General features: G+C 43.3%; 1 protein-coding gene across 1 annotated transcript in view; it reads left to right on the forward strand.

The window, feature by feature from the left end:
• The first annotated feature begins 17311 nt into the window (after positions 1-17311).
• The window catches only part of ARHGAP42 (Rho GTPase activating protein 42), a 264435-nt gene continuing 255969 nt past the window's right edge, over positions 17312-25777 (forward strand). Inside the window, exon 1 of the mRNA XM_030560108.1 lies at positions 17312-17755. Coding sequence (XP_030415968.1) covers positions 17602-17755 — 154 coding nt within the window. The 5' untranslated portion in view covers positions 17312-17601. The remainder of the gene's footprint in view (positions 17756-25777) is intronic.

Consider the following 25777-nt stretch of genomic DNA (forward strand, 5'->3'; position numbering starts at 1 on the left):
TTGGCCATGTGGGGGATGCATATTTTGGGGGAACTATTGGCTTATTGTTCCTGTCCTGGACCCCTATTCTCCATCTCCTTCCCCCAGATCCCCCACTGCACTCCCACACCCCTCTGGCCCCAATTCCTTTTCCAGTCCCCCCCAGAATGTCCAACTCCTTCCTCATGACATCCCCAGGACCCCCAATCTCCTCACTTTACCTCTGTCCCTCTTACTCTCTGCCCCCCGTGGGCCGGGGGGGAGCTGTGTGTTTTGGGGGGGAGTGGCTTAGCTTGGTCTCCCTCCCCCCATTGGCTGGGGGGAATGTTCTCCACTTGTTCACATCTGGCTGGAGCATCTGGAATCTTACCTGTGAGCCCTATCCCCCCTCTCATGCATGTTTGTGTATAAGTAACTGTTACACTCATTAATATTTGAAGAAGGGAGCCACAAATCTGCACTGGGGCCCATCTTTCTGTTCCTCCACAACTGTGTTCACTGGGACTCATCACTGTTTTTGGACACCCAGACAGACTTGGCCACAGTGGTCCAACCATTCTTGACCTCCATGCTTCATTTATGTAATTCTCTATGGTTAAGTGCTAAGACACAGAGCTTAAAAAAGACAATGCAGTAGCTGCAATTTTTTCAGTATGGAGCAGCCCATACTGTGAGCAACACAAGCCTCTGAGAACACATCTCCACAGGGTCTCTCACTCTTCAGTGGCTCTCCATTTAATACCAACTCAGATTCAAGAGTATTGATTGTCCCTCTTCAGAGTCCTCCATAGGACTGGCCCAAGTTACCCTAGAGACCCCACATAATCATGACCTCCTATAACAGGAGCATTCACTTGGAACAATGAAACCGCCACTGAGGGCAGTCGGGCTGGCAACATAGGCTAGCCACTTGAGTATATACCCAGGGTCTCAGACAGCCTTGTGCAGCCTGTGCTGTCATGGCTTCACTGCTGTGTTTTTTTGAGCCAGCTAGCTCAAAGCTACCTCAGGTGTGTCTGCAGGTGCTGCAGTCACACCTCTAATTACAATGCAGACATATCCTGAGAGCAGGTAAATAACACAATGTAAGTGGCATCATTGCAGATGTTAGCAGCCCAACAGGAAGCGGTGTAGGGTCAATTTTCCAATCCACCATTTTATTTTGCCTGAGTTGTAGTTTACCCTCCATATTGTTAACCCTTCTTGTTCGCCTTTTTCTGTCCAAGGTGAGGAATCTCAAGCAGGAACAGTGTGATGTGATCTATGTAATCTGCCCAGAGATAAGACTCTGTATAAGGACTATGTGCACAGCGCCCAGCGCTGTCCACCTCAGTGGCAACCCAGTACCTATTGTGTCCCAGCCAAGACTATGAGTCAAGAGAAGATCTGCTTACCTGTGGTTCCTGATCCTGTGGTATTGTCATTCCTGGTCCTGTGCATGGTTCCTGTGTACCTGTCTCCTGGTGTTCCTTGTGGTCCTGTCATGCTCCTGAACCTGTGTGTGGCCCTTGTTCTGTAAAAGCATCAGATATGGTGATGTATTGATCTCCTTGATTTATTTGTATACCTACCTGTGTTAATTTGTGATTCTTGGCTTCAAGACAGTATGTGGGGTTGACATCTGAGTGCTTTGTATTGTTATATCTGGTTTATTATGCTTGTTTGGGGTCCTGTTTAATACATTCTTGTTCTGTTTAAGCTTTATAGCTGCTTCCTTAGTATTTTTAGGAGTGTCAATCCCACACAGTGACAGATATGGGAGGGGGATGGATCTGTAGTATGGGGGGTTGTGATTAAATCCTTAGCTCCCTGCAGAAATACCCTGTTAACAGTGGCAGTGCTGTTACCTTACAATGAAGAGCAACAGGTCACTGAGGGAAAGTGACAAGGAGAATGTAGTATCAGAAGGGTAGCCGTGTTAGTCTGGATCTGTAAAAGCAGCAAAGAATCCTGTGGCACTTTATAGACTAACAAACGTTTTGGAGCATGCATCTGACGAAGTGGGTATTCACCCAGGAAAGCTCATGCTCATGCTCCAAAATGTCTGTTAGTCTGTAAAGTGCCACAGGATTCTTTGCTGCCTTTAAGGAGAATGTAAAGATGTAGTTCAGTGGGGCATATAGAAGAAGGTGTTACTGAGTACATGGATGATGAAGGATTGGAAGGCATTCATAATGTGTTAGTGTTAAAGTAGCTCAGAGCTCTGTAAAGTTAGAAATAATTTAGTTGGGACTCCATTTCTTTGTGTGTGTGTGAGAGTCTGTGAAGGAATAGTTTCATAGAGTAAATATAGCCCTGGAGTACCAAAGAAAACTGAAATCTTCAAGCACATAAACCAAAAGCAGTAAAAATCTTGATGGCACAGCAAATTTTTATATACAATTACTACAGAATATTACAAGTTTCATAGCTGAATCAGCAGAGATTTAGGACGGAAACCAAAGAAATGTGGGTCTGTGCAGAATTCGCTCACTACCATGAATGGCTTTAAAAAAAATCTACAAAAATATTGGTTAGTGAAGGCAGCTAAAAAGCATGTTGTGGATGTTTTAGTTATATGATGTTCCTTGATTATATGATTCTAACCTTTTTATTTTCTATGGTAAAACAAATAAGAACACACTACTAAAAAAAGAATAATTATTTGGTAGGTTAATCTTTCTTTTGAATATTCTCTAAATCACTGTTTATTTGCGTACCGCTCCACTGTGAAATCACCGTTTCCTTTGTAGCAAATGCTCCAGGAAGATGAGACTACATATAATAAGAGTTCCATGATATTGTGATAAGCACTGTAGAAATGCCTATAAATAAATGTGAAAGCAACAGGTGTCTTATTCATAGAATATCAAGGTTGGAAGGAACCTCAGGAAGTCATCTAGTTCAACTCCTAGACAGATTTTTACCCTAGTTTCCTAAATGGCCCCCTTGAGGATTGAACTCACAATCCTGGGTTTAGCAGGCCAATGCATAAACCACTGAGCTATCTCTCCTCCTATGCAAAAGTATTGCAGTACTTATTACTATACTTTCGTCAGAAGATGTTTATGTGCCTGTTAGAGAAATGTTTTCTTCTTAATGTTAACTACTACAGACACATTTGTAAATTATAGTATGTGTCAAGAATAATATGTCCCTAAGTAGTAAAGAATGATCAGAATTTCTCAGACATTCTTTACCTCTATAATGAGAATGAAACAGTTTAGTTTTAGAGTGCCATTATGCATTATTCATGCAAGAGTTCTTTATTTATGAAAGAAACATCTGAAAGAATTGATAGAACCTCATAGAAACTTTGCAAAAACATTCAGCTGTGTTTAGAAACAGTTCTACTTCCATATCATATGTTTCTATATTTTTCTCCTCCTAGGTTTTTTGATGAAGGACACAGTCTGCTCACTCTTCACTTAATCCCAGTTTTATGCTAGTGGCATCATATTTAGTTTCTGTTAAAAATATTAAGAACAGATGAGCTGCAAAGAATCAGAGACTCATGCAATAACATGAAAGAAGATTGTAAGAATCTTCACATAAAAACTACTTTTTAGAAAGAGTTTTACTTGGAACAACTCATTCAACTGCTTTTTAAATTCAATCCCTCTGAATAATAGACTGGAGTTTACTCTCGCTTATATAAGATTGACACTAGAGTAACACTGAGCAGAACCCAATCCCCTATCTTTTAATTAAATATGAGTTGTCTGATAAAGAAGTTCTCCTTCTAATGACGACTGAAAACCATTCTAAGTTGTCATCTTTGATTAGCAATCCTTTCAGTCTTTTCACTTTGAAAATCCTCTAGTTCTGTTTTTGATGGTTACCATGAAAAGTCAGTTTGCTTATACCAATGCTTTAAGATTCTGGCTTTGTTTTGGAATGCTCAATCTTCATCATCTGAATGCCTTATTTCAGAGGACACACTGTCTCATCCTTAGGCTGAGGCACAATGGAGTGAAGAATCAACCACTATCCCTGAGTACTGTACAGGTTTTGTGACTAAATAATAAAGTTACTTTTCCAGGGCATTAAACACATGCATGCATTTTTAAAAAGGAGACCATTAAAACAATTGCTGTTCTTTATTTTAATTTGTCTTAAGTTTTACATTTGGGGGCTGTGCTATCACTTTAGTCATGTGATATACTACACACATGTTGGCCTTGCTGTAATTAAAGAAACAGGAGATTAATTTGAATCCAACAAATGGGAAAGGATTATATAAAAAGGAAGGATATATTTGTCGCCATGCCTCAGTGGGTCACAGCTGAGAATACCAGATTCAGGACAAACTGCTGAGAAATAGGGCAGACTTCTGTCTCACCACACTAGTTAACAAGAAGTCAAAAATGCAGTCTCCTTAGGCATTCCAGCCCTTATTTCACCACCTAGGCACTAGACTTTATGATGAGTGGTTATTGAAACCAATTTAATCAAACAAAGAGTTCATCTGATCTCAAGAGATCAGGCACATAGACAGGTCAATATATAACTCAGATTTTCCCCAATAATCATGCTGCTGCCAATCCTTTAGTAATGAAAATCTAAAGATTTGTTAATAAAGAAAAGAAGGAGAGTTAAAATGGTTAATAGATCATCTATGTACAGTCATGGCAATGTTCTTGTATCAGGTTTGTAGCAGCTTTGTTACAAACTGCTGGCTTGCAAAGTCTCTGGTAACTTCAAAATATTGGAAGGGCCTCAGTCCATAGTCCAGGGTTTCTCAAACTTAATTGTACCTCTTCTGACAACAAAAATTATTACTCAAACCCAGGAGAGGGGACTAAAGCCTGAGCCCAGCTGCCCTGGGTGGCTGGGCCAAAGCCCAAGCTCTACCATCCTGGAGGGAGCCTGTAACCTGAGCCCTCCCACCAAGGGATGAAGCCCGTGGGCTTTGGCTTCAGCCCTGGGCGGTGGGGCTCAGGCTTCAGCTTCGGTCTCGGGTGGTGGGGCTTGGGCTTTGGCTTTGCCCCAAACCCCAGCAAGTCTGAGCCAGCCCTGGTTACTACTTTAAAATGGGGTCATGACCCACTTTGGGGTCATGACCCACAGTTTGAGAAACACTGCCATAATCATTATGCTCCTTTTAGTTGAAAATCCACAGTCCAGAGAATCAGAGCTGGAAAGAGACAACATGGAGATGTTTCAAGGGTCTTTGATATCCTCAGCTAGGTGCTTGGAATTTTATTTTCCCAAAGAAAGCTCACAGCACAGTTTGTAGAAAATTACTGGCACAAGATGAAGTCCAGGGTCACATGGGCATGTCACATGCCCTATAGGGCTTGCTAATTTACAGGGGCAGCCATTGGCCATATCCCTACTAAGGCATCCACAGGAAGACTTATCTGGGAAGAATGAGTTTCTTCTATGGCGCACAATTGTCCTTAAGGGGCAATCAAACTTGAAAAGTCTATTCACAATGTGCTAGCTAGACTGGATGTAAGCTACCTTGTTGCTGCTACCCCAGGTGATACAGGTATATAGACAATATTTGTAACGTCAGGTACAGAAATGATACATGCATATAAACAGGATAATCTTATTTAGCAAATCATAATGTCTCCATTAACACCTTACATGATATATTTCGTACAAGATTTGCTGCAATCGCCTAACAGTGGAAATATTAATTAAGTAAGCAGAGTCTGAATTAACTCTCCTCTGGCAGCTAGCTGGGATGGGGAGAGACCTCAGGAGCAAACCGTATTTACATGAACACACCTACTATGCTTAGATATCAAGCAGATAGAATGGTGTGGTTCCAAGTGATCAACTTCGGCTGGTGTTGGGTTACAAATCACTTTAGTAATACTGAATGCAGGGGTAGTGAAATGCTGTTATCAGTGTTGTTGTATTTATTGTATGAATAAAGCAGAGCAGAACTGTGCTTAACCTGTCCCAAATGAGGGGTTTACCTTCAGTTGAAAGAACCTCGTTAAGCTAGTGGCTCAAATGCCAAACCCCTGTGAAAGTAAGAGGGGTGGGGACAGGTATCCCAGCTAGGAGGGCCCTTCCTAAGGGTCTGCAGTTTTGTTTAGCCTGTTTCTCCCCACTGTTCAAAGATAGAACTAAATAGACTCCATTAGGAGTCTTTGTTATTTTAAGTCAGGGGTAGGCAACCTATGGCATGAGTGCCGAAGGCGGCATGCGAGCTGATTTTCAGTGGCACTCACGTTACCTGGGTCCTGGCCACCGGTTTAGAGGGCTCTGCATTTTATTTAATTTTAAATGAAGCTTCTTAAACATTTTAAAAACCTTATTTACTTTACATACAACAATAGTTTAGTTATATATTATAGACTTATAGAAAGAGACCTTCTAAGAACGTTAAAATGTATCACTGGCATGCAAAACCTTAAATTAGAGTGAATGAATGAAGACTCGGCACACCATTTCTGAAAGGTTGCCGACACCTGTTTTAAGTGCTTAAATGAGAGCTGAAGTCACTTATGGCAGGACAGTGTTTCTGCCCAGCCTGCTAAAAGCTAAAAATCACTTAGAGACTGATCTGCAATGGTCACAGCAGAGAGGCAGGTGGTAGCAGAAGGTAACTGACAGTTGGCCACAGGAGTGCAACAAGTGGCTGGCAAGCAGCGAGGAACCACGGTTGCGGGGGGCAAGCCAGAGCAAGTGCTCAGATGGCAGAGCAAGCAAGGTACCTTCTTTCCTGGGTGGGAGGTGAATTCACACACAAGTGCCTCTGAACCCTGGGTCCTCACTGACCAAGGATAACCACTGTGAGTAGGGTATGGTGAGAGAGCAGAGAGAGGTGCAGAAAAGGAACTTTTGGTAGTAGAACTCAAGAAACTGAGGCAGAAGGCACTGCCCCACACACTCTGGGGTGGGTGTCCCGCTCACAGTTTTATTATGAATCCCGCCTGCGGCATTTTCCCTAGTTAATGTTGGGTGACTTCCCTCCTTTCATTAAAAGTTTCTTTTCTACACTCAGACTCTGTGCTTGCGAGTGGGGACGTGCCTCTTAGAGGTGCCCAGATTGGTGTGTAATTTTCCCAAGTTACTGGGTGGGGGCTCGAGCTGGTTTTGTGTTGTATTGTTGAAAAGGAACCCCTGGATATTGAACCAGCCTTGGTTGCTGCTGGCTTCACCTGGCAGAAGGGTTACAATTATATACGTGGTCATACTTCAATCATACAACATTAAAAATAATTTATATTATCTTTTAAATTAGTGGCCTGACTCACATCTATTCTGTGCTCTCACTGAAGTGGCAAAGGCACAGATACATGAGACAGCCACTACACTTGTACACAAAGTAATAATTTTTAGCAATTCTCTCATCATCAGCCTAGAACTGGTGCAACTCCACTAGTGCTAGCAATGGTGGCAATGTTATTGTAGGCCAGGCTTTAGAGTCTTCACCACTGTGTTTTCTAACCTTTTTCAGAGTAGGTGTAGATGACACTTTCTCCTGGGGAAATTAAACATTTCTGAATATCAAAAACTAGTTTAGATTGTAGCAGAAAGATTACTGTTAGTAGGATATGTGATTAATTCATGCCAAGTCCAGGAGAAGATGCAAAGTTTTGTAAAGACATGGTAGACTGGACGAGTTGATGCAGGGTGTTTGTTATAATTTATGTTGTCATACTATTTAGAGCTCCCCCCCCTTCCATTGTGCGATGTGTTGTACACACACAACAGAAAGATGGTCCTTGACCCAAAGAGTTTACAACCTAGGGGTGAAGGTGAAATACAAATAATCCTTAGCATTTATGTAGGAGATAAGCATCATTACCACCATTTTACAGATGGGGAAACTGAATCACAGAGAGGTGAAGTGACTTGCCCAAAGTCATACAGCAGGCCACTGGCCAGGCTGAAAGTACTACCCACATCTCCTGTGTCTTTGTCTAATGGTCTATCCATTATGCTACAATGCCTCCACATTGGGGAGGTAGGAATGAGGAGATTGGAGGCTAATGCTTTGACTAGCAGTGAACATGGAATTTGAAGTCATTGAGGTTATGGATCAGGGTGCAAAACTGTCAGTGGAGGAAGACAGAAAGCCAAGTGCCAATATAAGAAAGAAAGAAAGAAAGATGGGAGGAGATGGGGAAAAAAATGGATGAAAAGTTCTGTGTAACTGGCCATGCAGTGGTAGTAATCCCACTCTTGCTGAAGAGCCAGCATGGCTGGATCCAATACATTTGTGGCCCCCATCTCAAAGGCCCAAGATCCAGCATGTAAACTACAGCACACTCTTATGACATAACAAGTGAGGCCCAGGCATGGACATTAGTCTTATAGGGAAGGAAGAGGGTAATAGATAACATGTTCAAAACTGGTATTTACGGAATAAATCAAGGGAGGCAATGGATAGAAGTTTCCTGTTAAAAAGGACGAGTGTGTGATACATGGCAGCCACAGGTGCAATAGAAGGAGATATGTCAAGTTCGATGCCCACAACACTCTTAGCATTCAGCACTGAACCCATGAGCAGTGACCATCACACAGTAGGTATGAATCCATGATCTTGGTGTTTGTTCCTTAAAGATGCAAGTTTGACAACACTGGTGCTGGTGGCAGTGTCACTGGTATTGGAGAATGTTGCTGTTTACACATCTGCCATGTCTGGGTTCTATCACATCTCTCTGCCTCAGCAATATGGAACCAGGAGGCTATTTTATATCCTATCCTCTCTTTTGAGAAGCATCTAAATTATGTGGTTAGAATATCTTTCTACCACTTAGATGACATTGTTACGTCAGGGGCATTTTTGTTTCACTTAGACCTCAAGCTGTTTTTTCCATACTTCTGTTATCTCAGTACTGTATGATTGTGGTTCTTTTTGCTTGTTTGTACAATAATGTTTTGCATAAAATAGAACTGGTTATCTGAATGCCCAAACAGGGCATGCACAGCAATGTAAACATAACTGATCACCAGGTCCCTCTCCTGCACAATGGAGTGAGTTGCAGGAGAAAGACCGCTTGGTGGGTGATAAGAGCTGTGCAGCTTTTACCTTACAAAACATGTATTGAAGGAGGCAGAAACCTTTTGTTTTAAAAATGAAGAAACAAATCACTCACTGTAGTGTGCCTGCATGAAGTGTGACTTTTTCTAAGGCTCACAATTCTGTCACATGAAAACCAAGTTTCACCACAGCAGTCAACAACACTCAACTCTCTGCCTCCGGTAGCTTAAGCATCATTGAAAGTAAATATTGCAAGAATACTTTTATAATAGGGAAATATGTATTTTCCACTCTCTTCATACTCATAAGTGATTATAGTTTCACTTCCAACTTTAAAAATAAAAATAATCTTTGTGAAAAGACAACATGCACAATGGTTTAGAACTGGAACCCTGTGTAAGTGTAAACAATGGATCTGACTCAGAAGCTCACAAAAATCAAATGAGGTCTTTCCATGGACTTCAGTGGGATTTAAAATCAGGCCTAATCTGTCTAATCTTGTAAAAGGCACAGAATATGGATACTGAAGGCCCCAAGAGCTCACAATTTGGAAGATTTTGCTAGCATTTGAGCTGCAATACTGTAACTACAAATATGTTACGCACATATATTTCTCCTTGTCTTTGTTTTACAAGATGGTCAAATTCTTGTAATTTAGTGAGGTGAAGGAGGAAAGAGTCAATGAAATGGTCAAATTACACAAAACACAACTTGGTCTTTCTTTCTCAGCCTTGCATTGGCAGAGAGTTGGGAAAATACATAATAAAATATGCTTTATTTTTATCTCCAACTTCTATGATTATTTTTAGAACTCCAGGTGTTAGGTGGCCTCCATTCTCTAGATATAGTACCTCTAGGTCATTTATATAGCTATCTTCCCCCTCTAGATATGTACTAGGCTTCCCAATTCCCCATATTACAAGCTGAGATATAAATAAAAGATACCAAGCATAGCTCAGATGATTTTACATCATAGCATTCTGTGCTATTCTTCATAAATTCACAGCTCCTACGCTATTCTTCCTGTGGGTTAATGAACTTTAGGAGGGGGTACCAATGTACTCTAATTGTCTTACTTAATATCTTTAGATGGTTGAACTGCTTCTTTTAAAACTGGGTTTTATAGTATAGGTGGCATGTTTTGAATTACAGCATATGGAGGCATTTATATCCATACATTCTATGAAAATGCTGGCATTCAAAGTGTTAAAATGCTATGAAAAAGAAGAATACAAGCCAACCAGGATTAGAGCTCAGAAACTGAAAACAAGTTACCCACTAGGTTATTGTCCATGGAAATGTATAGCTATTACACTATCAACAGGAAGGCTACCCTGTTGTCCCTTTAAGGCATCAGAAACAATGTGAATTAAAGAAACAAACAAAAAAAGACATAGAGTAGAAGAGGGCTAGAGTTCAAAGAAAGTGCATTTCCCACATGAAAATCTATTGCACATTCATGGGAGACAGCCATGGAAACCAGATCTCAATACTGCATGATTTGCTTCTTTTACTAACAAAATGAGACTAATTTTTCCACCTTTTTGTCTGTACATGTCTCCACTACTAAGATGCTATAGTGCAGTTTACATATTTTAGAACAGGAAGGGGATAAAATACCTTGATTCCAAGAATTATGCTAGCCCCATCCTACAACTCTCAATCTTACAGTAAATAGAAAAAAGGAGTCAGGATTATCCAGATACAGGGAAAACATGTTTGGGCTGGAGGGAGCCTGGGAAGCTAGGTGTTGGCCTATAGAAGCAACTGCTCTTGATCTTGGCCACTGAACTTCTTTGTTCCTCAGTTTCCCCATCTGTTTATTTCCGATTCTAAAAATGACAATGTGCTTATCCATTAGTCCTCAGCATCTCTAAGTCAATGTAAATATTATTACACAAATTTAAATACAGAAAGTCAATCCAGCCTTCCCAATCCCATAACAAAATCCAACCATGCATTCAGACCATCTACAGATAAGAGTGGTTGACCTGAAAAGACCTGGGTTCAATTCTCACTCAGCCACTGATTTCCTTTGCAACCTTGGCAGAATCATATAATCTACCTTGGTTCCCTATCTGTATAGTGGGGATATTATTTCCTTACCCTACTGGAGTGCTGCAAACATAAATTCACTAATGTTTGTGAGATGATCAAATACTATGATGCTGATGGCCATGTAAACACATAGATAAACAAATCATTAATTCAGCCTCACATGCTTACCCAGGTCTGTAAACTGTTTTGATATCCATGGATGAGAAATGCTCTTTATGCTCTGACTACATTATATATTTTGTCAAACTTGAATTGCTGAGCTTTCCTTTCTGCCGTTAAATTAGAATTAGGTGGTTTTTCACCAAGTCTGGAATTAACATGGCATGAGTTGGTTGTCTGACATTTGTGACAGCATTGTTTTCCTTGCCTTGGTCTAGTAGTGTCTTAAAGCACTGAATTTAACCTGTCTTTTATCTGGAGTCACGTTTGCCTTATGTGTCAGTGTGATTATCAAACCGGCCCTTTGAATGGGAGTGTCAATTGTGCTCTGTTTGTGCAACAAAAACATTAATAATATGACACTGGGCCTATCCCATTCTCTACATATGAATCCATAATTCTCTGTATAAACCCATAGTACGCCTAGGGCCGCAATAACCCAGTAACTGAAGACTTGAGTTGAAGAATTCAGCAGCTCTTGATACTAAAGCTTTTGTGGCATAGGACAGATAAATAGAGCTGAGCTAAAGTGTGTAATAGATGTGGCAAAATTATGTCTCTTGTTGGATTTTGTAATGAATATTTTATGTATAACACAGTGTGAGTAACAGTATTGAAATTGTTAGCAGAATTTGAACTCTGTTAAAGAGATTATGAAACTGCAGTGTACTGTTCACAGATAAGAGAAAATGGAACCACCCCAGTGGCCTTGTGATAAGACTACAGTAATGCATCTTGTTCTCCACCCTGACCTCTTACCTCCTAGGAGTGCTGCAAAGGCATTGTGCCTCACTCGCCACTGCCTTTCACCTTGTGGACTCAGTTGCATCGATGCAAAGTGAAATGCTGCTATTCTGACTTGCACTCATGTTGCAGTGGTGTAAATGAGTACACAATGTACAAGGCAACAAAGAATTAGACCCATTTTGTTCAGCTGGCAGAGTTTGTGTGGAATGATACTCTGAGATGACTGTAGCATGACATAGTGAGGCTCTGAAGCAATCTACATAGAATCATAGACTATTAGGGTTGGAAGGGACCTCAGGAGATCATCTAGTCCAACCCCCTGCTCAAAGCAGGACCAATCCCCAGACAGATTTTTTCCCCCCAGATCCCTAAATGCCCCCTTCAAGGATTGAACTCACAATCCTGGATTTAGCAGGCCAGTGCTCAAACCACTGAGCTATCAGGCACATGGATGAATGCACTTTGTTGGGGAAGAGTCAACAACACAACCTTGGGGAAATCATGCTTTATCGATCAATAGAATTATTTTATGGTGTCAACAAACAAGTGGACAAGGGAGATTCAGTGGATATAGTGTGCCTGAACTGTCAGAAAGTCTTTGACAAGGTCCCTCACCAAAGGCTCTTAAGCCAAGTAAGGAGTCATGGGAGAAGAGAGAAGGTCCTCTCATGGATCAGTAACAGGTTAACAGACAAGAAACAGAACATAGGATTAAACGTTCAGTTTTCACAGTGGAGAGAGGTAAATAGTGGGGACTCCCAAAGATCTGTACTGGGACCAGTGCTGTACAACACATTCATAGAGGAGCTGGAAGAAAGATGTCTTCCAGGTAGATGTGAAAGAAGTGACTTGCCTAACAGGTAGTGGCATATGAATGGGGAACTATATGCATATGAAAAAGGTTATTTGGGGGTAGCAAAAAATGTCCCTTTTTAAAAACCATATTTATGAGTTTTTCACTTTTCATTATGGCAACTAGATTTCTTAAAATCCCAAGATCTCAGCCCTTATTTTTTCCCAATAAATTGTGGTAAATATACAACTTTTTACAGAATTTTTTAAAATTGAAAGAAAAAATACAAGTGTACAGAAAAGAAAAACATAACAAATTATACAAAAAATTCCCAGAGATAAATATAACTGAAGTGGTTGGGATTTTTCAAGGATAGGATTTAAAATAATGTACAGGTTTCCATTCAGGTAACAACGGGAGTATACGCATGGAAATATATACATGTGCAAATCCCTGTACCCACAGAGAACCCCAGGGAAGTCTGCTGCAGCACTGAGACCTTGGAAATGTCCAGGGCAACCTTTAAAACTGTTTTAAGATATCACAGGATAGTCTTATCCACTGACCTTGTGTAGCTCTAGGTCAGACTTTTTGAAATACGGTAGCTACATTTGTTACTCCTTATTCTCCACCTCTGATGATGCTTACTGCCTTGATGGCAGACTATTACTGGAATAATGTTCAGAGGGCAGAGTAATATCGCAAGCAAAGAGACTACAAATTTAGATGGTTAATTATCTGACTTGTCTTGTTCATTTGTTGTATGTTTGTTTCTAACTCAGCCTTTTGTCTAATATTTATATTACTTGTGACCAATATAAATTCTAAAGTCTAAAATCCTAATTAAATTAAGTGACTATAAAAGCTTTTCATGGCATTTCCCGCCCCCCAGGAACAGACTATTAATCTTTTAACAAACAGTTCAAGTGGACAAAGAGTTGTAAAACAGATCTTTAAAGGGGCCAAAACAAGTTCATAAACTTTGTAAGTAATTGCTTGATACTGATGTTTTCTATGCAATTAATGTTTCCTGTGACATAGGGACACAGAGCTTATCTTGAACATTTGAGTAGCTCAGGTGGACTTATACTAGCATTTGTTCTCCAATGTCCTTGTCCCTATCACGCCACATCTCCAAACTCCCCATGCTCTCAAGTGAGGGCAGCAGTTTTCAAAAGATGGAATGGGAATGGTGCAACAAGGCTCTATAGCTAGTGTTCCCCAAGATGTAAAGTGAGGCAGGATGGAACAAGGCAATTAGGCTTTTTATTTTAAAAAAAATCATCATTTCCTCCTGGAGCAGGTCTACATTGACTGCTAAAATGCGTTCAGCATAGTGTCAGCTAATATGTTGGTAACAACCATGTTTAGCATGGTACAATCTTGACTACGGTTGTCAAGAATTATGTTAGCTGACATGATGATGGAGGTCAGTTTAGAATAGTCTCCAATATAGTGCCTAGCAACACAACTCTTGGAAACCATGCACAGACATGGGGATAAATTGCAGCACAGAGAAGGCCTAAGTATGGGGAGGACAGAAGAGAAAGATGATTAAAACAACTCCTGGGGTTCTTTGCTATAGCAAATTACTCTATAGACTAAGTGGTGGGAACATTCACCCTCTGCACATACAATTGATGTGAATGGCTGTGCTCCTGTGTTGACAGGGCAGTTGTTGTGTGTGTGTATAAAGGGGTGGGTTTGAAGAGGAAGCAGGGTCCAAGAGACACGCAGCAGCTTTTGAGTTGCTCCCCATCCTGCAGGTGTTAGCACTTCCATAGCAAAGCAGATCTTGTGGATGGCTGTATTGTCTGGGCAGCTAGTGGAAGACAGGGAAGAGTCTCTTGAATGAAATTTTGGCCGGAGGCAGTCACTGATATTAATGGCCTTGTCTGTGCTAAAGTACCACTGTTTTTGTAATCAGTTCATGATGCTCTGATCTAACTGGGGTTACCCCGAACACTGTGGAGGTGTGTCCAGGCAGCAGCTTTTCTTTCAAAACCCAATTTGTGTGTTAACCATGTTTGTGTGTCTACAGCATGTGCCAAGACAGCAGGCTCAGTGCAGTTCTTCCACACAAGGGGCTTGTGCACTCCAGGGGCACTTCTTCATTGCAACAGTTAGCTTGAATTAGGCTAGCTTGAACTCCAGTGTACTATCTCGAGTGACCAAAACCATCCAGTGAAACAACACTTGAGCTACTCAGAATGATTGAATTAGCAGCACAGAATCATTGGATTAGCAATGTGTTGCTGTGACTTGAGCTACTTGCATCCCCAGTGCATTACTGTACTGTCTCTACTGAGTTTCAGCTTCCCTGCCCAGAGGATGCTCTGGGCATAAGCAAGGTAGGCAGCTGCCTAGGGAGGCAGATTTCTGAGGGCCACACATGCTGGGACCTCCCTGGTTTCCTTTCATTGTGGTTGCAGGGGATGAGGCTGGTGGGGCTACCTGGGAGATGGGATGGCCACCAGCTGGGGCTCAAAGGATCAGAAAGTGGCCTCCAACTAACGTGCCAGAGAAGTGCTCCCGCCTGCTCCTCAGACCTCAGCCACTCCCTGCCCCCACCACAAGTGAGATTGTGGCTTTGGCTGAGGCACTGAGCAGCTAGGGGTTGCTCTTGGTGGCACTGCAGGCACTGCTGTTGCTTCAGCTCCATGTTGGCACCCAGCCCACATCTTCTACTCCATGCCTGGCACTGTGGGTCCTGCTCTGGACTTGCCCTGTGCTATGGGCCTGACAGGAAGGGGCTCATCCAGAAAGATATGGGGGCAGAGTGGGAGCCAGGTGGAGGTTACTAGGGGCTTATTCGGAGGTGTCACATCCTAGGGGCCAGATAGTGTATGTGGGCTGAGCTGGGGAGGCAGGAAGGTTGTGGGGGGAAGATGATGAGTGGGTGCCTGTTGCAAACTTCTAAGGAGGTGGGAAGAGGGCAGCACACTGAAGTTTTGTCTAGGGTGGTGGATTGGCTTGAGGAGCCTCTGTCCTGGAAACCCGCCTCCTTCCCCACTGGGCCTGCTATCTCAAGATTAAAGCACCATTTTACTCAAACTACAGACTTTTGTGTGTGGATAGAAGTCAAGTTAGGAACAATATTTGTTATAGCTGGAGCTAACCATGCAGTGAAGACAAGCCTTGAGACAAATATATTAGCATACTTGCTGCTATTGGCTCCATTTGTTTAAAGCAATGCCTCCTAACCTATTTTGGTGTTGTGGGAGCTACCACATATGTCTCCGAAATACCATGTCCTCACATAGTTGTTTCGCTCTCTCCTTAGTTTTTCTCTCATTTTTCCTTATCTGTGCCTCATTTTTATCCCCTTTTAGTTGTATGGGGTTTTTTTGGCTGATCATTCTCCCTCTGTAGCTTGGATCCCTCTCCACATTCTCCCATGCACCACAAGGCTAGATGGTGCTTTGGGGAGGGCAGGGACTGGGCTGAGCTGAGAACCACTGGAGTAGAGCAGAAAAGCTTGTGGTGGCAGGCTGCTACCTAAGCCTGGAGCCCTATACATCAGCCTCTCCTGGAATCACAACAGGTAAGAATTTTCCAAGGACCCCCCAGCCATTTAACCTGCAGGCAGACTGCTCTATTCCCACCCATACCCCTCTCCTCTTCTGCTCTGGACCCTCAGACATATTTGGGGTCAGGAAGGAATTTTTTCACAGGGTCAGTGTGGCAGAGACCCTGGGTGTCTTCTTCTGCAGCATGGGGCACAGGTCACTTCAGGTTTAAACTAGTGCAAATGGTGAAGTCTCTGTAACTTGAAGTCTTTAACTCATGATCTGAGGACTCAGTAACTACACCAGAGGTTAAGGGTCTACTACAGAAGTGGGTGAGTGAGGTTCTGTCAACTGCAATGTGATAGACTAGATGATCATGATGGTCCTTTCTGGACTTAAAATCTGTGAGTCTATGAAGTGAACTGGACTCCTCCCTTCCTTAGCCTATAGGCACCCAAGCCCTGCACCAACTGAGCTGGGACTACATGCTCTCTGCTGTTCTGTGGATGCCAGAGATGGTTGGAAGGGGGAGGAGTGCGAATAGCCAGCGCCCACTTATAAATGGGGGAAGCCACAGCCCCCCCCTTGTGAGTACATGAAGTTAGCAGACGTGCAACAAGGGGGATTCTACCTGTGGCCCAAATCAGGGCTGGGCAGTATAACAGAAGAGCCCCTTTCCTGCTGGCATTGTGGCAGGGCAGCCAGGCCAAAGCTGAGTGGTGTTGCAACCCTGAGTGTGCCACTCACTCTAATCCGGCCCGCTCACCCCTCTGCCCTGCACTTTCCCCAGTCCTCCTGGTGCCCCCACCGGCTCCACCCATTGCTCTCCCTGCTGCTGCCTGGCCAGAGGGCTCTGGAAGCGCTGGGTGAGGGGCCGCAGCTCCACTGGCCCCGTGGGCCCCGCTCCGCGCAGCAGCGCCCGTGGCCAGGGGGCTCCACGCGCCTTTCCCCGCTCGGCCGGGCACACAAGCGGGGAGGGACGCAGGGCGCCCTCGCCGAGACGGGGCGGAGACTGGCTGCCCGGGCGGCGCGGCCCCCGTCCCTCCTCCCCGGCGTGTGCATGCTGGGCTGGGAGGAGGCTGCCCCCGGCCGGGCCAGGGGAGGCTCAGATTCAAGGAGGAGACAGAGCCGAGAGCTGCCGGAAACGTCTAAGCGGCAGCCGCGCTAGCCCGGGGGAGCCCGTCATGCCCTGGAGGAGCAATGTGAGCAGCTGACAGCAACTCCAGAGCGCTGCTGCATCCGCCGCCTGCTTTGCTACGGGGCCGGGCCAGACTCAAGGGGGCCGGCTCGTGAGAGAAGTAAACTTCCCCGGGACGCGCTTTCCCGCAAGTTCCCCTCTGCTCTCCCCAAGTCCCAGCCGCTGCTCTCTGCTCAGCCTCGCCTGCCTCCTCCCCCCCGGCAGCCGGGCTGCTGCCGCTACTGCCATGGGGCTGCCCACTCTGGAGTTCAGCGATTCCTACTTGGACAGCCCGGATTTCAGAGAGCGGCTGCAGTGTCACGAGATTGAGCTGGAGAGGACCAACAAGTTCATCAAGGAGCTGATCAAGGACGGCAGCCTGCTCATCGGGGCCCTCAGGAGTGAGTAGGGGGCAGTGCGAGCCAGCTGGGGAGGGGGGGACAGGGAGAGGAGTGAGGGGTGGGGGGGGGAAGAGGCTTCTTTTGTTTGAATGGATATAGGAAAAGGGCTCCCCTACTGGCAGCCAAAACAAAGTTTGCTGAAGTTTTTGTTCCCCACCTCCTTATCTTCAGGGAGATGGATCAAAGCGTGTGTGTGGGGGGGAGACGTTCAGTCTTGACTTGCATGTCGTTTTTCTTGTCTTTTTGCTTAGCTGGTGTGTTTCTGAAGAGACCCCAGAGTTCAGCTTTGTGTGTTTTAGGAGCGGGTGGTAATTGTGCCCAGTCTAAGGCTCAACTCATTCCCGATGAATTCAAGTGCTTTAAGAGCATAGTGACACTTTAGCTGCATCTGTGTGCCCGTGTAGTATGTATTTTCACATGTGCGCAGCAGTTAAAACATACATGGTTAGGCTGCCATGAGGGAAATCTTCCCAGCAAGTGAGGGGAATAAGTCCCATATGGATTTGTGGGGATCAGAATTCAAATAGAGAATGTCAGTGTAAACGCTCACTTATCATACTTTCTCAGTAATTGCATTCATCGCTAGCTAACTGGTATCTTGAAGTAGTGGTCCTAAACAGTGATGGAAAAAATTATGTCAAATGGCCAAAGCAACAAATTGGATTTTTAATGGCTTTGAGTGTGAGAGAGTATTTGTACATTTTCTGGTTTTGTTGTGTATTTCTTAATGGATGTTTGTTTTTTAAATATAAGCTGTATAGCTTTTTGACTTCAACGGAACTATGTTTAGGAAGATAGTGAAGGAATGAGTAAACTAAATAGCTTAATGTTCCACTTTCCTTGAAGTTCCGGGTACTTTTATCGAGTGGTGAAGGGGGCTCTTAATGTGTTCTGGGAAAACGGGCCTCTTGTTGGAGTTGAGTCTGAAGACTGTAGAGCAAACATTAAAGATTGTTTCTGGTGTTACTGCTTCCATTTTGCACCTTTTTTCCCCTCTAGCCATTGTCATCCACCTCTTATTTTGTCAGACTGGGTGATCCCTTTTGCCTGTTGATCAGACATATTTGTTTAGAGCTACAGTATTACTTGACCAGAGGAGGTGATGACATACAGTTTCTCTTGCTATTTCCTTTGGTTGTTAAACGTCGCATATCTCCACCATAATGTTCTACGTCTTCATAGACATTTTTCTCCAAATGATTACTTAATACTAATAAAGGTGAGTGTTAGCAGTGTTACTGAGCCTGGCAAGCTGTGAGCTGGTGTTACAACAAGTTCCCTATGCATCTGTACTAGTAAACCTCGCTGTCTCTTGTGCTATGACATTTGCCTCATTGCTCAGAACAGTATTCAAGATATAGGCATACCATGGATTTATATAGAGGCAATATAATATTTTCTGTCTTATTGTCTATCCCTTTCTTAATGATTCCCAGCATTCTGTTCACTTTTTGGACTGCCTCTGCACATTCAGTGGATGTTGTCAGAGAACTATCTACAGTGACTCCAAGATCTCTTGCTTGAGATTCCACCAACTCACTAGGTAACTTCACTCCTCTCCTAGTGAAATAGTTTTTTCTGATATCCAACCTAGACCGCCCCCACTGCAACTTGAGACCATTGCTCCTTGTTCTGTCATCTGCCACCACTGAGAACAGCCTAGCTCCATCCTCTTTGAAACCCCTTATCAGATAGTTGAAGGCTGCTATTAAATCCCTTCTCACTCTTCTCTTCTCAGACTAACTAAGCCCAGTTCCCTCAGCCTCTCTTCATAAGTCATGAGCCCCAGCCCCCTAATCATTTTCCTTGCCCTCTGCTGGACTCTTTCCAATTTGTCCACATCCTTTCTGTAGTGGAGGGCCCAAAACTGGATGCAATATTCCAGATGTGGCCTCACCAGTGCTGAATAGAAGGGAATAATCACTTCCCTCGATCTACTTGCAATGTAATGCAGTCCAATATGCTGTTAGCCTTCTTGACAACAAGGGCACATTGTTGACTCAGAGCCATCTTCTCATCCATGGTAATCCCCAGGTCCTTTTCTGTAGAGCTGAAGCTTAGCCATTCGTTCCTGAGCCTGTAGCAGTGCATGGGATTCTTCCATCCTAAGTGCAGGACTCTGCACTTGTCCTTGTTGAACCTCATTAGATTTCTTTTAGCCCGATTCTCCAATTTGTTTAAGTCACGCTGGACCCTATCCCTACCCTCCATCGTATCTACCTCTCCCCCCCCCAGCTTAGTGTCATCCACAAACTTTTTGAGGGTGCAATCCATCCCATCATCCAGATCATTATTGAAGATGTTGAACAAAACCAGCCCCAGGACCAACCCCTGGAGTACTCCACTTGATACTGGCTGCCAACTGATTGATCACTACCCGTTGAGCCCAACGATCTAGCCAGATTTCTATCCACCTTGTAGTCCATTCATTCAGCCCATACTTTTTTAACTTGCTAGCAAGAATACTGTGGGCGATCGCATGAAAACCTTCCCTTTGTTTGCAACATACCTCTTAATTTCTTTCCTTAATTATTGATTGTATGGTGAAAAAAAATAAGGAACTCAGTCACAATATTTCTCTACACAGCTTTTTTTCAGTAAGTTGGTCTATATATTGTCTATTCAATTCTTAACACAGTAAAGCATTTCAAGAGATAGATTGCATGGAAGATGCAATATAAGATTGAGGGTATGTCTATACTACTTGCTGGATCAGCGGGCAGCGATTGATCCAGCAGGGGTTGATTTATCACATCTAATGTAGACACGATAAATTGACCACCAAACACTCTCCCGTCGACTCTTGTACTCCACTGCTGCGAGAGGCACAGGCAGAGTCGACGGAGGAGTGGTAGCGGTCAACTCACCGCAGTGAAGACACAGTGGTGAGTAGATCTGAGTACGTCGACTTCAGCTACTTTATTCATGTAGCTGAAGTTGTGTAACTTAGATTGATTCCCAGTGTAGACCCCCAGTGCAGACCAGGCCAAAGTTGTTTAATGTTAATGTCTGTTACTGGCCTACTGTTATGGCAAGTTAATAAAAATTTAATTAAAAATACACACAACTAATACACGTACAATACAAGTAATCGAATAACTTCTTTCTGGTAAACTCTTTTCCATTCCCACGCCTTTCTCTAGTGACCACTCTACCTGTCTCATGCCTTGATTAACCTAGCTGCAAGTTCATGCAGACAGAGTATTAGGGCTACATTCAACTTGGTTTGAGTGTGTGCACATTTCCAGCTGACTTGAATGGAGTTTCATCTGCTTAAACAATGTCTGAATTTGTTCCTGTAGTATAGTATAAATAGGACCCTACCAAATTCATGGTCCATTTTGGTCAATTTCATGGTCATAGGATTTTAAAAATAGTAAATTTCATGATTTCAGGTATTTAAATCTGAAATTTCACAGTGTTGTAATTATAGGGATCCTGACCCAAAAAGGTGTTGTGAGGGGGAGGGTCAGAAGGTGATTGTAGGGGGCATTGCGGTACTGCTACTCTAACTTCTACGCAGTGGTGTCAGCTCTGCCTTCAGAGCAGGGCAGCTGGAGAGTGGCGGCTGCTGGCCGGGAGTCCAACCCTGAAGGCAGAGCCGCCACCAGCAGCGGCATAGAAATAAGGATGGCATGCTGTAGTATTGGCATCCTTGCTTCTGTGCTGCTGCCTGCACAGCTGGGCCCTGGATAAGCAGCTGCCGCTCTCCAGCTGCCTAGCTCTGAGGGCATCAGCTCAGAAGTAAGGGTGGCATGGTATGGTACTGCTGCTCTTACTTCTGTGCTGCTGCTGGCAGAGTGCTGCCTTCAGAGCTGGGCACCTGGCCAATAGCCGCCGCTCTCCGGCAGCCCAGCTCTAAAGGCAGCTCAGAAGTAAGGGTGGCAAAACTGCGACCCCCCCTAAAATAACCTTGTGACCCCTCCTCCCAAAATTCCCTTTTGGGTCAGGACTCCCAATTTGAGAAATGCTGGTCTCCCCTGTGAAATCTGTATAGTATAGGATAAAAGCACACAAAAGAGCAGATCTCACAGTCTGTGATGCATTTTTCATGGCCGTGAATTTGGTAGGGACCTAAGTAATACTAATCCAACTGACTCATGAATTCAGAAAAGCACTGGGAGAAATATTAAAGTTTTTGAAAACTGTCCCGTCTTCCTGTTAGAAGAATTAGTAGTCTTAATAAACAATCAACATTGAAAAAGCCATCAGTATTGTAATCTTCTTGATGTGCAGGCTTAGCTGGAAAAGAAACTGGTCCATAAGTGGAAATGCCAGCTACTTCAGATGCATTTTTTTTTTTGACTGGAATTTTATGTAGCTTCCACCCACAAGTCTCTGCCTTGAAACCATTGCACAGTTCATGCCAAACAGCTAGCTATTTCCTTGTTGTACAAACTAATAATTAACCCCAGTGATGAACCCAGCTTTGTGTGTGAAAAGCTTATTGGGATTTCCAGGCTGGACAAAACTTAAGCAAAAATATTACAAAATTGGAGCTGACAATGTGGTCACTATCTCCCTTGGGATATTTTTTTTGTAAAAGATTTATATTTTTCAACAATGACTGTATTTTCCCATGTGTAATGATATATATACTTCTGGTGCCAAGAGATGTTTAAATACTATATGTCTTTTCTAGATTCCAACTATAGCAGCAGTAAATGACTTCAGTAAATGATACTTACTGGCTTTTGGTAGCAGTCAGTCTTTTATTTTTACAATTTTAGTTCTTTTTAAGCAAATATTTTGTCCACTTATACCTAGTATTCTATGGTAGAGTTATTATAGTGGTGATATACCAGATCTTTGCCTTGACTCATTTTAGTTTCGTTGCTGAAAGAGTCATATATGACTTCTGTTTGATAGGAGATTTGAAAATAATATATATGGACGTATCCGAGAGGTAGCCATGTTAGTCTGGATCTGTAAAAGCAGCAAAGAGTCCTGTGGCACCTTATAGACTAACAGACATATTGGAGCATGAGCTTTTGTGGATGAATACCCACTTTGTCGGATGCATGTAGTGGAAATATACAGGGACAGGTATATATCTGCAAGCAAGAAGCAGGCTAGAGGTAATGAGGTTAGTTCAATCAGGGAGGGTGAGACCCTCTTCTAGCAGTTGAGGTGTGAAAACCAAGGGAGGAGAAACTGCTTTTGTAGTTGGCTAGCCATTCACAGTCTTTGTTTAATCCTGAGCTGATGGTGTCAAATTTGCAGATGAACTGAAGCTCAGCAGTTTCTCTTTGAAGTCTGGTCCTGAAGTTTTTTTGCTGCAGGATGGCTACCTTTAAATCTGCTGTTGTGTGTCCAGGGAGATTGAAGTGTTCTCCTACAGGTTTTTGTATATTGCCATTCCTAATATCTGATTTGTGTCCATTTATCCTTTTCCATAGGGACTGTCCGGTTTGGCCGATGTACATAGTAGAGGGGCATTGCTCGCATATGATGGCATATATTACATTGGTGGACGTGCAGATGTTCATGATGATCAGATGGTGTGGCTGATCTGGTTAGGTCCTGTGATGGTGTCGCTGGTGTAAATATGTGAGCAGAGTTGGCATCGAGGTTTGTTGCATGGATTGGTTCCTGAGTTAGAGTTACTATGGTGCAGTGTGCAGTTACTGGTGAGAATATGCTTCAGGTTGGGAGGTTGTCTATGGGCGAGGACTGGCCTGCCACCCAAGGCCTGTGAAAGTGAGGGATCATTGTCCAGGATGAGTTGTAGATCCCTGGTGATGCGTTGGTGAAGTTTTAGCTGGGGACTATATGTGATAGCCAGTGGAGGCCTGTTGGTTTCTTTCTTGGGTTTGTCTTGTAGTAGGAGGCTTCTGGGTACACGTGTGGCTCTGTTGATCTGTTTCCTTATTTCTCTTGCGGGTATTGTACTTTTGAGAATGCTTCGTGAAGATTTTGTAGGTGTTGGTCTCTGTCTGAGGTGTGGGAGCAGATGCGGTTGTACCTTAGTGCTTGGCTGTAGACAATGGATCATATGGTGTGCCCGAGATGGAAACTGGAGGCATGAAGGTAGGCATAGCGTCGGTAGGTTTTCGGTATAGGGAGGTGTTATCGTGCCCATCACTTATCTGCACCATGGTGTCTAAGAAGTGGACCTTGGTTTTCACACTTCACCCTCCCTGATTGAACTAACCTCGTTATCTCTAACCTGCTTCTTGCTTGCAGATATATACCTGCCCCTGTGTATTTCCACTACATGCATCCAACGAAGTGGGTATTCACCCACAAAAGCTCATGCTTCAATACGTCTGTTAGTCTATAAGATGCCACAGGACTCTGCTGCTTTTATATATGCAAGCGTATAAACAGGTTTCCTTAGGGAGTCTTATTTCATTAATTTATTTATAACGCAAAATTATGACTTTCTATCTGCTAGTATAGCTATGAAAAAGCAGGGTCCAGAACATCTGAAAACTAGTCTTGGGGGGGAAGAGGTGGCACAGGGCCTCGGGGGGAGGGAGAGGCGGGGCAGAAGCAGGGTCATGGTTCAGATGCTGGTGTCACTGCCACTTTTAGGGAGTTTCCGCTGCTCCTGCCTCTGACAACTATGTTTTATTCATAGATTGGGTGAGAAAAAACAAGCTTTCTTGCTTGTTAAATTCGCAGTTGATTTCTTAACATTGATTGAACTAGTCATTGAATCGAAGTAGCTGAATTAACTGAAATGAAGAAGCTATTCTCTCTGTCCCTTCAAAAAAGGCTACTGCTGTAAAATCTGATTTAGGACTTCAACAAACTTTGGTTCCAGGTACTTAACCAGTGATTCCACCAGTTCTTTGAAACTTGGCAGCTAACGTCTACTGCTTCAATATATTTTTTGTATTTAATTTAAATGATTATAATAAGGTTAGGTCTTAACATAGGTTATCAATTTCAAATTTAATTTCAAATAGGTTTATTTGAAATTTAAACTCTATTTAATTTAAATGAAAGATCTGATTTAAATAAAAATAATCAGCATTTTTATCCATACTGTCAGTTTCTCAGCCTCTGGAGTGAATGATTCCTCCGCCATGTAAAAGTGTACCACGCTAAAACCACTGAGGCTCACAAGAATTGGTATTAACACTTCCAAGTAGTGATCTAGTTTAGTGTTCAGATCAGTGATAGGAACAGTGGATTAGTGACAGGTAAATTGTCTTGCTCATAATCTATAGATTATTTAGTGAAAAAGTGAGCATAGTTTTCAGTATGATAAGCAGCATGCAATGATTTGAGTGTTTAAGAATCCTGACCCAGCAATCCTTTCTTTCTCTCACACATTCTCTCTTTCTCCCTCTCTCACACACCTACTTACTAAAGACTGTGACATCCAAAATCTCCCACAAATTCAACTTCCAGAAGCTTGAAAGTGTTAATATGGCGCAGAAGGATGTGTTTAATCGAAGATACATGCAGACAGAGGTGGATTAAAGTTTCCTGGGGCCCTGCGCCAGAGCAAGTGAGAGCCCCCTCCACACCGCTTCTGCCTGTGGTCCTGCCCCCATTCTGCCCCTCTGCCTGTGGCCCCACCCATGACCTCACCCCTTCTGCCCCTTCCCTGGGGCCCTGCCCCTGTTCCACCCGGGATACCCCTGTGACACTGCACTCCATATTCTTCACAGTGATATTAAATAGTTATGATGTATTTTATGCAAGGTAAGTCAAGTGAGATGTCATTAGAAAGGTTATGATTTGCTGAATCTGATTATCCTATTTGTATGCATGTATCGTTTTCTATCCAAAGTTATGAATATTGACTATGTATCTGCATTGCAAAATGTAGTTACACCTAGGCAATGCCCACTAGGGAAAAGGCTCTCAGTCTAGATAGCTGGCTGGGAAGGGCTCATTCAGGTTAATGAGCAACTAGAGAGAACAATAGAACTGAGGAGAAGCTTATCTCCCATCTGAGAAGCCTTCCTGAAGACTCTACAGACAACCTCTGAGTAATGACTGCTGTGACTTTATAGGAGCATGTGACTAGATCATAGAATCATAGAAGATTAGGGCGGGAAGAGA

Source organism: Gopherus evgoodei, chromosome 1 (assembly GCF_007399415.2).
Source record: "Gopherus evgoodei ecotype Sinaloan lineage chromosome 1, rGopEvg1_v1.p, whole genome shotgun sequence".
In the NCBI taxonomy this organism is placed as follows: Eukaryota; Metazoa; Chordata; order Testudines; family Testudinidae; genus Gopherus; species Gopherus evgoodei.